General features: G+C 33.0%; 1 protein-coding gene across 1 annotated transcript; it reads left to right on the top strand.

The window, feature by feature from the left end:
* The first annotated feature begins 3,402 nt into the window (after positions 1-3,402).
* On the top strand, positions 3,403-5,445 carry LOC132285971 (cytochrome P450 736A117-like). Its single transcript, XM_059788216.1, has 2 exons — positions 3,403-4,371; positions 4,709-5,445. Exons 1-2 carry the CDS (start codon positions 3,436-3,438, stop codon positions 5,318-5,320), a joined length of 1,548 nt encoding a protein of 515 aa, XP_059644199.1. The 5' UTR covers positions 3,403-3,435; the 3' UTR covers positions 5,321-5,445.
* The last annotated feature ends 8,121 nt before the right edge of the window (positions 5,446-13,566 follow it).

Here is a 13,566-nt window from a genome sequence, read left to right as displayed (position 1 = left end):
ATCAACTGAGAAAACCCCTTAATGATCTTAAGACGTTTCTGAGCCGGCGTCTCCTCAACTTGAACTGTAGGTTGTGGTACCGATTACGATTGAGCCGCAATCGTTGCCCTCACAGCATTTTGCAACAAACGATTCAACTCTAGTGCCACAGAATCTTCACCCACTCTACAGGTGCTTCAACATTTTCCCTCCTTATAGGGACAACTCTTGGGAGAATCAAGTCCCTAAGAAGTGTGTCCTCATCATTTAGCTCCTTCGGATTGGAGCTGGAGCTCTCGCCAACATCACCCCTGGTCGGCCTAGGGCCAACTTCCCTTTGCTCCTCACGCCGTGACATCGTGCTATAAAACGAGAAAACGATTCAATAACGAGACACGAAGGTCCACTGGGGATGACTCAACATGAATGATGTCGTATCAACACTTATCATACAAAACTAGGCAAGAAGCACTCTAACATAGCGTGTAAGCATGTAAGCATATAGACAGTTAAGCATGTTTGTTCAAGTAAAAAGCAAGTACTAATTAGTCACTTAAACGACACAAATAACATCCCATGCAATCCTCAGTAGGCATCTACCCATCATCCTATAGGTTTTCGAACCACAGCTCTGATACTAACTTTGTAACGACCGGAACCCGTGGATCCGGACCGTTACCCGGGTCCTTACCCGAACCCGAGGTCAACTAGGTCACGCCATTAATTTTCTTGAGTCCTTGACCATTATACAAGGTAATTCAAGGTTCCAAAATGTTCCAAGTCAAGCCTACAAGGAGGTCCAAACAATACAGGTCAAAGAGGGACTGTCAGCCGGCTGATAGGTCTCCATCGGCCGGCTGCTAAGGCATGATCGGCTGGCTGACCTACATGGTTGGTCGGCCGAAACGAGGGTGAAGTTTACAAGCTCTCGGGACTTTTACTATGCAGGCGTTTCGGTCGGCCGACGATTGGGATCTGTCGGCCGAACCTGGGGTTTCGGTCGACTGATGGAGAGGATCAGCCGGCCGAAACATGCAAATCTAGGGTTACACTCACTGGAATGCATATTGCCTGTGTGTATTGCACAAAAATCCCACAATGTACATGTTATAAACTCAATTTCCGTATTCACGGCAAAGGCTCATCATTAAATATGATTAGATACTACTAAATTTGCCAACAAAATAACATTCTTCTTCCTTTCAACTAGGCAATTACATGATTTCCTTTTCACATCAAAACATGGTCAAATGTCTTAATTAAATTACATGGCCATGAATTTACAAAAGTGTGGAAAATATACAAAAGGTATAAGATATGCTCCTAGTCATCCTCATGCTTGTGGAACATCGGCGTCCACTACCTCTTTTCCGGTTCCTGAAAATATTAAATGATAGGGTGAGCATAAAGCTCAGTAGGTGGTGCCTAAGACACACCCCTTGCAGCCCCGTGAATCCAAACAAAGAATAGAGCAATAGGAGCTGGGGATCATACAATGTCGGGATAATATCACATAACTATCAATCTTGAGTATACATAATATGATGCAATGTAATGCAATGCGTGCCAATGTCACTCTCCATTTTAATTATTCAAAACCATCACTTTTAAACGGTTAATATAACCCACACTTTGGTGACCTCGCAGCGACACAAGAGAAGGATTGGCTAGTGTCCCTGACCCTTGGTACCCCTGTGGCGTCATTTTGGGCCCAGCTAGCTCAACCACGCTAGGGCAATCTCCCTAATTCCCTCTAGGCTATATTAACCCTCCGGCCCTTTGGTACCCCCGCGGCGACCGGGTTTTCTCAAAACATTTTTATCAAAATTCTCCCATGAAAAGCCCCCTTTTCATTGTTTCAAAGAAAATCATTCCCATCCATGCGAACCCAATGACGTGCATATATATATATATATATATATATATATATATATATATATATATATATATATATATATGTCTCATGCCTTCAATTCTATGTTACTAAGGGATTTTCAACAATACAATTAGGCATGCTTTCCAAACATCATAGCTAGCAATTTATACACTTTAGACATAGAAACTTAACATTTATCATGCTCTTCAAGTAAACCAACAATTTCACATGATCACATTTATTATGCTCTTCAAGTAAACCAACAATTTCACATAATCACATGTCTCATACATTTAATTAGATCATCTAAGGAAGCAATTAACTTAATTTAAGCATGTTTGACTACAATTCAAGTAGAGAAACTCACAAAAGTACAAGAAAAGTGTGGATTAGAAACCCCTACCTCTAATTTAATGAAAAGCCCCAAATTCCCTCACAAACCCTAGAACTTGAGATCCTCCAAATGATGGTTAAAAAGAGATTGGCTCCGAAAGTTGAGAGAGAGATCCAAGATTGAAAAAAAAAGGAAAAGAAAAAGAAAAAGTGAAGAATAAGAGGGGAAGAGAGAGTGACGGGAGAGATAGAGAGAATTGAGACCCAAAGTGGTCTCTAGACCACCTAAATGGGGTGAAGTGGGTCCCACCCAATTTTCTTTTCTTTTCTCTTTTTCTTTTACTTCTAATTTACAGTACAAACACATATATACACTTAACAATTTGCACTCACATAAAATACACTAATTTAAATGGACATGATGTAAATGAACCCAACTAGAATCCCGTACGCTAAACTGGAAAAGACAAAAATGCTCTTGCAGCGACAAAATTCCTAAAAAATAAAAAATGCTTAAAATTAGAAACATCACAATATCTTTCACTTAATAGCATAAATAGCTTCCTCATTCCTAGATTAACACTCCAATTATTAATGATAAGAAAATAGGTTTATGAAATTACTCCCCAAAATCCTATATTTTTATGATTTTCAATTTTTCAGCCTATTAAAGAGTTTCCTGTTTCTAATGAATATATAAGGTATTTATATATATAATAATGGTGAATATAATGAACTCAACTGTCATAAGGGTATATATGGTATTTTGTATTTTTACTAAGGCACGTGGGTCACGTGCCAATAGTGAAGTTAATTATTAGACAGCCAACTAATGGATTTTTATTTTTTGCAATAAATAGGAAAGTCTAGGGGGTTAAGTGTATTCATTAAAGTTGAGGAGGGTTTTTAGGGAAAAAGAAGAAAGTACAGGGGGCTTTAGTACACTTTACCCTAATAATTATTATCGAAGTAATAGTGCACCTTGAAATCACTCCTTGTTTTTGCACACACAAAGCACATTCCGTATGCGTTAAACATCAGCGCCCATCACAATTGTCATCATCCTCGGACAGCTTTAAAGGCTAGATACATCTTCAAGATAACGCGTTTTGACATCCACACAAGGGAAGAATTCCTCATTATTAGTTTAATCAGATCCGCACACAATAAAGAAGTTCACATTGTTAGTATAAAAACAGGTGCGCACGCACAGTCACACACAAGATTTGTCTAGTTTACTGCATCTGATGGAGCAGCAGCCAGTGACTTCATTCTTTTTCCACCCTTTCTTCTTCCCTTCTCTTCCCATATTATTCATAGCATTCCTCATCAAGAAATGGCTCCTCAATACTTCTACTATCAACAAACACCTACCACCTTCACCACCAAAGCTCCCAATTATAGGGAACTTCCACCAACTCGGCTCGCTCTCTCACCATCCACTCCGATCTTTAGCTCAACGATATGGCCCTCTCATGCTGCTTCACTTGGGCAGCACGCCGACACTCGTGGTTTCTTCCGCTGATGCTGCTCGAGAGATCATGAAAACACATGATATTGTCTTCTCAAACAGGCCGAAATCGATCATAGCTAAACGGCTTCTCTACGATTACAAGGACGTGTCCGTGGCACCTTACGGTGAATTCTGGAGGCAGATGAAAAGCATTTTTGTGCTCCAGCTTCTAAGTAATAGAAGAGTTCAGTCTTTTCACTTTGTCAGAGAAGAAGAAACAGCCCTCCTGATGAAGAAGATTGAAGAGTCATCCTCTTTATCCTCGGCATTGAATTTAAGAGAAATGTTCTCGTTGCTAACGAATGATGTGGTGTGCAGGACTGCTTTTGGGAGGAAGTACAGTGGGGGGGAAAGTGGGAAGAAGTTTATGCGGCTCTTGACTGATTTCTTGGCGTTATTGGGCAGTCTTGACATTGGGAACTTCATTCCATGGCTTGCATGGATCAATCATGTCAATGGTTTATATGCTAAAGTGGACAGAGTTGGAAAAGAGATTGATGAATTCCTGGAGCAAGTAGTTGAAGAGCGTATGAATGTCCCGAAAACAAAGAGTAATGGCGACGAGACAGTTGAAGACGAAGACGGCAGGGAGGATTTCCTTGACATTTTGCTTAGGATCCATAAAGAAAATAGTGCTGTTGATAGAGATTGCATCAAAGCTCTCATCTTGGTGAGGATCTCTCTCTCTCTCTCTCTGTGTCTCTGTGTGGCAAATTAGAATTTAATTTATTAAAGAACCAGCAAGATACAACACAATACACAGTCCTAAGGAGTCAACACAATACATAAAGACAACTCATCAGCTAAACAAGAAATGTAAATAAAATAATACAAATGAAACATTTACATCAGAAAACAGCAAAGAAATACAAATAAAAAAAATTAGAAATCAGCAAATATATCTCGGACCTCATTGTTTAAAAAGTATCCATACACAAAAAAAAATACATATATTGAATAGATCGAGTCCACTAACCATCTGAAGTTTTATCTTCTGATTCTTGTAGGACGCCTTCTCTGCTGGAACTGATACCACCTCCACAGTCCTAGAATGGGCAATGACAGAGCTATTAAGACACCCCAGAGTGATGAATAAAGTAAAAAATGAAGTGAGAGAGATTCTTAAAGGCAAACCACATATAACAGCTGATGATCTGGAGGAAATGCACTACCTTAAAGCAGTGATCAAAGAAACTGTTCGTTTGCATCCTCCTATCCCATTACTCGTTCCACATGAGGCGAGCGAAGATGTCAGAGTAATGGGCTATGACATTGCAGCCGGAACAATGGTTCTGATCAATGCTTGGGCAATCGGAACAGACCCCATGACATGGGTTGAACCTGAAGAGTTTCAGCCTGAAAGGTTCTTGAATTCTTCTATAGATTTCAGGGGGCATGACTTTGAATTGATTCCATTTGGAGCTGGCAGGAGGGGTTGCCCAGGGACCTCTTTCGCAATTGCCACCAATGAGTTTGTGTTAGCAAATCTCGTGCACAAGTTCGATTGGGCATTGCCTGGTGGAGCCAAGGGAGAGAATCTGGACATGACTGAATGCCCTGGTGCTACAATCCGCAGAAGAATACCACTCCTTGCTGTTGCAACTCCCTGTTCTTGCTAGTGTAATCTGTGATATTGACATGTTTGTTGTTTGTTTCCTGTTTCCGAGAGTGGATTTAGAAAGTGCGTGTAAATATAGACTAATTATTATTAGCTTAAAGCATTATTGGATTGTGAATTGGGTAATCTGAACTAAAATCCTGGAGATTATCTTGTGACCATCACATTTGATTGTGCTACACTCATCTTGTCTGACATAGATGGAGGAATGTCGGAAAGTAAATCTATACTGAGCAGAGAGCTTGAGGAAAATTTCACTCCGATACCGTTGTCAAGTTGATCTACTCGGTAAATAAATTTTTTTAATTAATAAAAAGGTGGGCCTTGACGTAACGATAAGGTTGCTTAGTCACGGGTTTGAAACCGAAAACCGCCTTTTCATGAAAACATAGAGTAGGCGATAAAGTTACTTTATTATGACTTGGAGATCACGTATTTAAAACCGAAAGCCCGCCTAAAAATATAGAGTGGGCCTTCACACAATATCACTGCCAACACCCACAGATAATATAAAGCTACACAGATATCTCAAATCATATACATATTAGATCTGTAGTAGTAAGATATCATAGGGAAATTGAAGACTATCATCCCAAAAATATGTGACAGAAGTGTCTCGATCTCTGCCTATAAATATAGGCATGCTAGCATTGTGGATACAGGTTTACACCATGCCCATAAAATACATGTTATGGTGGGACAGACATAGTATAGCTTCCCCTTTGTTGTGATTATCTTTGGACCCTGATACTTCGATAGCAATTATTTACCCACACCATATATTATATTCTTATTCCTCAAATCTTCACCATCATTAGACTGTGTAGTTGAAGTATACATTTTCAATTTCAATTTACGATTGTAAACAAAAAGTCATTAAAAGTGACATCAGTCATAAACACAGATGCACAACAAATTTGTGTGAGAGAAATTTCAGTAATAACCTATGCTAACAGTAATCAATGAGTTCTTACTTGATTAGTGCGAAACGATCTAAGGATTTGATAATGAAATCGAGTTCTTACATCATTTTTGTTTCAGTTTATTACAAATCAATGAGTTCTTACATCATATGTGATAATCAATTTAGGGATTTGATTATGAAATCGAGTTGATTCGTGCTATGACATGCAATGCTTAAATTCGTGTTGTGCAAAGGGAAGAAATACATAGGGTATGGCCGCAAACAATTTCCAGTTGCTAGGGCTTCGGACTGACAATCATGAGGAAGAAGAAGATGGCCACTGTGCAAATGTACTGGATGTGAGCTGGATTTGGGTAAGATAATGAATGTGTTTGTTGTCAAAGTTCAAAAAAAAAAAAAAAAAAAAGAGGAAAAGAAAATAAAAGAAAAAGAAAAAGTTAGAAAATTTAAAAATGTCATTAAAGGTTAATTTTTGTCACTTAAAAAGGGTATTTTGGTTATATATAGAGTCAAATTTTGCACGACACATATTGTTGTCATTGTGGTTTGGCGCGCAGCAAAGGAATGGGAAGGAGGAGAGTTGATGGATTTTCCTAAACATCAAAGGAGTTTAATGAGATTTGGTTAGTACAAGGGAGTTATATTTTTAAACGAAATGAATTTTACGAAATTAATTCTAATAATCATTATCATTATCATCATCATCATCTTACTCCTGTCAATTGTTTTGACTTGAGGCCATGAACATTTCAGGAAAGGAAAATGAGTGCAGCACTTAAATTTGATTGCCAAAGAACTTGGTTAATCTTGACATTTGAGATAACAATGTAATAGATAGATACATATATATACACGTTATGTAATAGCAAGAAAGAGTAGTCAGTTATAGGAGAAATAATAATACGGGGCATTATTGTGTCTTAGAGGTTGATTGGGCGGACAAATAAGATTTTTACTGATTATGAGTTTGAGACTGAAAGTTGGAATTCAGAAATAAATGGAGAGAAAATATTATATATTGTATTGTAATAATAATATAAGAGTAAAGATTGATTTATATAGGAGAAGATATGTGTGAAGAGTAAGTAAAACCCTATCTATGATAATGATATACAGGGCATATGATAATGAAAATAGATGAAGACAACTAACCCTAGCCTTAATATACAATAGATAATATAACCTAACAATTTGATTCTACACTTAAAATTTACCTTGTTAGTAAGAAATAATTTACCCATTATTGGATGAAGTACTGTACCATCATTGCAGGGAGAACTCAATAATTTCTCTAATCCTAGATTAGTCATTAAAAGATTCTTCATTTCTAAAAGTCTCATATATCAATTAATTTTTCTTTGTAGTATTGTTTGCACATAAAGTTAACTTCCGTTCAACGCAAAGAACAACTTTTTTTTATTCATTATATTCCTTGTTTGTTGATAATGACAGCCTTTTTAACAAATAATATTACTGTCATAATTTTTTTTTTTTTTTGATAAGTACTCTTTTGGCAAGAATCATGTTACTCTTTGTCATAATTTTTTATTTAGTTTTTGACAAGTACTCTTATGACAAAAATCATGTTACTCTTTGTCATAAATTTTTATTTTATTTTATTTTTTTTTAACAAGTACTCTGTCATAATTTAAAACTGAACCATCAGATATGGTGACATTGTTTCAACCAGTGCTGACTCTTACTGATATGGTTTCAATATGAATCCCAATTTTTTATTTTTTATTTATTTTTTTGTCTTATGATTAGGAAGAAGTAATTAAGCTATTGACAAGAGTTTTGTGAGAATGTTTTCGGATTTCGAAAAAGTAGCAGTAAACCTCGCCGATTTTATTGTTTGAATCATAATATGAAATGAGTCGATAAAGTATAAATCAAAATTTCAAAATAATAAAACAAGGGATATGTAATTCTCTTAGTATGCATAGGATCTTCTTTGACACTTAACCTAATGACTTCCTTTTTGAAGAATAATTGAAAAGTAAAGAAGGAAGGACCGTTCTTCCTCAATGTCCATACAAAATTTTGTTAAGAGCCCGATTATTAAAATAGAAATTTAAGAAGAATTTGTTGGAATAAATTTCCTATCGTCTGGATCCCTTTTTCTAAATTTTTAATTGTTTATATTTTTTTCTTTAGATCCTTTCTAAGTTTCGGCTCCAACCCTCAAATACAGTGTAGCTATTGATTTTTTTTTTATTTTTTATTTTATTTTAATGACATCGACATCTTTTCTCGGTTTTGGCTCCAACCATTGAATACAATTCAGCTATAGAGTTTTTTTATTATAAATGACAGCCTCAATGAAAAAGACTCGTCATTATATACCATTCAGAAAAAAAATGTCTTTGTACTGTAACTTTGGAGCAATGCTATTCAAAAGATAATGGGCCCTGGGCCCTGGCATATATATATATATATCATGGGGTGGCAATTTGTGATAACCGTGTTATTATTTTTTTTTTCCAGCATTTTTTTTATTTAATTTAATTATTTATTTCTTTTTTTTTGTTGTCTTAGGATTTTGTGAGACCCGAGGTAAGATTTAGTGTTCGGAATTAGTTTCTGACATTACATGCATTTATTGTTAATGCATAATTTAATTGTGTAGAAAAACATGCTAGCTCATTTTTATTTATTGGGGGTATAATTGCATTATTTCTTTGGGAGACATTTTCATTTTCGAGGATATTTGTACGATTATCTTTTTGAGATATTTTTTGTTAGGGACCTTTTTGTAATTATTTTTGTGAGATATTTTGAAGATGAATTTTTTTTACAATTTTTAGTGTGACAAGTGTTAATTAATGGTTGGAAGCATGTGGAGGGGATGATGACAAATGTAGGGTAAATTTTAATTCTTGTGATAATGCCTTGGATTGTGACAAGTGGAGGGTTAAGATTAAAGTGTGTGTGTGTGAGAGAGGTAGCGCTAGTGTAATAAAGTGATATGAATTTCATTTAGTTAGTGGAGAAACTAGAGATTTCCTTTGCCTTCTTCATTCTCTCTCACTAAGCCACCATTGATACCATTAAACCCTAACCCTAGACCTTGAATTTAACCATCTTCCTCACCTTTTGGCCTAGCTTTTGGGAGAAAAAAGCTTCCATTCACCATTCTCTACAACACATTTCTTTTAGATTTCAATTTGCTCACATTTTCCTTGAATTCGAGTGTAAGATTATTCATTAATTGTGTGGCCCACATATTTTAGATATGTGATATATTTCATTAATTAGTGGTTAAGTAAATAGGTATCAGATTAATATTATATTATTTGGTCAACTTATAAATTACATTTATGGTAATTAATTATTGGAGAAGTGTTTTCCTATTTATTCCTTACTTTGATTGGAAGTGGAATTAATGTTACTAAAAAGAAAAACTGGTCCTCTCTTTACCTTTATAAAAGTGCATATATCCCATCAATTATGTATGCTAATAATACAATACGTAAAAGTTTTATGTGTGCAAAAGGTCAAGAGAGAGAAACCAATTTTCACGCTTTGCCCATTGATCAGAGTTGCAGTTTAGTTCGTGGTTAAAGGATCTGGACGTTGGACTTAATCTCAATAAGGTTTGATATCATGAATCGAAGTATTTATATCTAACTAGTATTTACTTATACATTATAGATTGTGTGAAAATAATGAAGTTCTAATATTATGGGATTCATATTTATTTGTGATAAATGGCTTAACACGAATAATTAGAGTTTACATGTGATATCAGAGCTTATGATTTAAGAACTCATTATTTTCTTTTGAAGTCGCATAAATAAAAGTAAAATTAAATTATTATATAATATATATGTATCCGAATGTGCTGAAATAGTTGATTCCTTTAATAAAGCTTTGTCCACCATTGATTGACTGATATGCTTTTACATCTTTTATGTAAATTATTGTAAAGGAATTTAGTTTTGATTAGTGCCTCAATTTCAGTACATGATATGAATTGAAAACTGTTTGTTTTGTTTGTTATTTTTTTAATGAAGTCAATCTCAATCTCAATTACTATTGGATGATTACATAGATTATATTTTATTAATTATTTGAAAACTTAATAAATTATTGATTACACAAAATGCGTATATTTATTTATTTTATTAAAAATTTAAATTTCTAGAATAATGTGTTAGTTTAGAAATTTAATTTAACTTTAATAGACATACAAATAATAAATAATTATTTTGTACCCATACATACATACACGATGAAAAATCAATTTTAAATTGATTCAATTATGATATTCAAGTCTGAAAATAAAAATAACATATTTTATTATGTATATAAAGTAAAAAGATATTTTTTATTGAATTTTTGAACTATTAAGTTTCTGGGATCGAACTTACCTAAATTTGGATCGATCAGTATGAGTATGTGTGTATAATGTTAAATGGGTAAATTAATAATTAATTAGTTACGAACTAATTTAATATTCATATTATGTGAGAGTTAGTAGTTATCAAAGTGGCCTAACTATAATGGTCGATGAATATTAATTTTAGTAGCAAATATAACTTAATGATGAATTAATCACTGTCTAATTTAATATTCATATTATGTGAAAATTGGTAGCTACCAAAGTGGCCCAATCATAATGATTGATGAATATTAATTTTTGTAATAGATAAAATTAACTATAAATTAGTTATTATTTAATTTAATATTCATATTATGTAAAGATTGGTAGCTACTAAAGTGCCCTAATCATAATGGTTGATGAATATTAATTTTAGTGGTAAACATAATTGCAATATTTCATGAATTATGATGCTTATAATTTTTTATAATATTCATTAATATTGGGTTTATTTGACCATGAGAAATAATTCTCCAAAAGGAATTGATTTTCAAGTGATTAATTAAAAATTAAAGGGTTGTATCTATTTTTAAATTAGGTAGATATAGGATATCCAAAGGCAACTTATTTGTTTAAATAAAGAATGCATCATCAATGAAGGTATACATATAAATACATGTAAGCATCATTATTAATATTTTATAGTTGCCATCCAAAGGGGTACTATAGTTAAACATTGTATTTATATTATTAAATTATATATATGTGTTGTTAACTCAAAGTATTATTATTGTGAGTATTTTATCTTATTATATTTGTTTTATTACATCCCTTAATACGCTTGCTACATCTGTTCTGGTTCTCAATATGACTAACTTCTCATAATGAAATGAGTCAGTTAAATTCAAAATTTAGGTGTGCTAAATCAAGATTTAGCATTTTAAATTGAGAAACCTACTGTTATTACTGATAAAAACAAAGAGGAAGAAAAGATTCTCCATAAAGCTTGGGAGAGATCGAACAGATTAAGCATTATGGTTATGCGAATAATTATTCCTCATAGTGATAGTGATAAGGAATATTTGATTAAAATAATGTTTTTGTATTGTAGATAAATATCTAAAATGAAAATTATTAATTAATATAACTACTATGCATTTTGTTGGTACTCGTACCATGTATGAATATATTTTTAGATGACGAATGTTGCTGCAAAATTGAGAACCTGATGGATGATTGTGATGAGAATTTTCTTATTCAATTTATTCTCAATTTCTTGTCTATTCAGTATGGGTCATTTTGAATTAATACTATTAAGACAAGTGGAAAGTAATTTAATCGACCATTATGTTAATTTAAGAGAAGACAAGACTTAAGTAGCAAGATAATCATTATGTTCATCTGATGACTCAGGAAGTTATAAATAAATTTTGGGAATAAGCTTGAAAAAGGCATTAAGTAAGCAACACCCAAAATTAAAAGATTTAGGTCAATCTAAGAAATGAATGTAATAATGAAAAAGTGTCATTAATGTATTGAATACTTTTAGAAAGATTACATGAAATATAAAGAATTATTCGAAAAATAATGGTAAGCTTTTGGCTTTTGTATATTTCGAATTACTTATTGAAATTTTTTCTTATACATGATAGGTTGATTTAAGTACTAATATTTATGTTTCAAATAAATACAAAAATTTCTTATCGCCTAAACCACAAATTCAAATAAGAATTTCTTATTTATGATAATTACAAAAAAGTTTTGTTGAAACAATTGTGACATTATGTTTAATGTTAGATCGTGAATATTATTTAAATTATTTTAAACTTTTATGTTTATTCAATTTCCTATAATTTGATTTTATTTCAAAACTTTATGTTAATGGTTTTTCATTTAAATTTGATAATGATGTTTATTCAAAAAAATTCTAATTTGTGAGTTATAGAATTATTGTTGATGATTTCTGTAAATTCAAACTTGATAGTTTATTTATTAAAAACCCTTTGATCTTGCATCATAATGTTAGAATTAAGCTAAGCTCAATTAATAGAAAATTTATCTTTCTTGTGACATAAAAGACTAGGCCAATATCTAGTGAAATGTTAGGAAAATTAGTAAAGGAAGTGATTCTTCTGAATCTAAACTTTACTGATTTTGGTGTGGATGTAGATTTTTTTAAGGGTAAACAAACCAAACACACAAAAAAATGAGCCATAATAAGTACATAGCTTCTTGAAATTATTCATATAGACATTTGTAGACCTTCTGATGTTCCATCTTTTGGAGTAGAAAAGTATTTTATCGCCTTTATTGTTGATTTTTCACGTTATGCATAAATCTATTTGTTGTATGAAAAATCTTAAGAAATGGGTACTCTTAAAGTATACATAAATGAGGTTGAAAAACAACTAGATAGAAAAGTGAAAATCATAAGGTCATATAGAGGTGGTGAATATTATGGAAAGTATGATGAAATGGGTTAATACTCTAACCGTTTGTTAAATTCCTTGAAATGTATGGCATTTGTGTTCAATACACTTTGCTATACATGCCACAGTAGAAGTGTGTAGCTAAAAGGCGTAATCGTACTCTTATGGATATGGTTAGGAATGTGTTAAGTAATTTCTCGTTACCCATAATGTTGTGGATATTAAGAAATCTAAAAGGTACTAGTTTTAATATCCTAAACATAGTACGATAATTATTGAAACCGATAATGACATATTCATTAAGAATGGTGAAATCAGTGGGAGTGATAAAAATAAGAATGTGATCATTCCAGAAGTTAGGGTACAAATACATTTACCCGTAACTTATAAGGAAATAATTATTTATTCAGTTGTTGAACTGTATAACAACGAATAACAATTGAATGATCAACAACTCCATAATGAGATTGTCACCAATTAATAGATTGTAGAAGAATCATAAGGAATAACATTAATACGATCTCAAAGAGAAAGGAGATCTATTATTCCGGATGACTGTGATATATTTG

This window comes from Cornus florida, unplaced genomic scaffold (genome assembly GCF_030987335.1).
Source record: "Cornus florida cultivar Cherokee Brave unplaced genomic scaffold, ASM3098733v1 CherokeeBrave_3.0.0_Hap2_Chr11, whole genome shotgun sequence".
Taxonomy (NCBI): Eukaryota; Viridiplantae; Streptophyta; class Magnoliopsida; order Cornales; family Cornaceae; genus Cornus; species Cornus florida.
The sequence above is the reverse complement of the archived record's forward strand: the minus strand, read 5'-3'. Positions and strand labels throughout refer to the sequence as shown.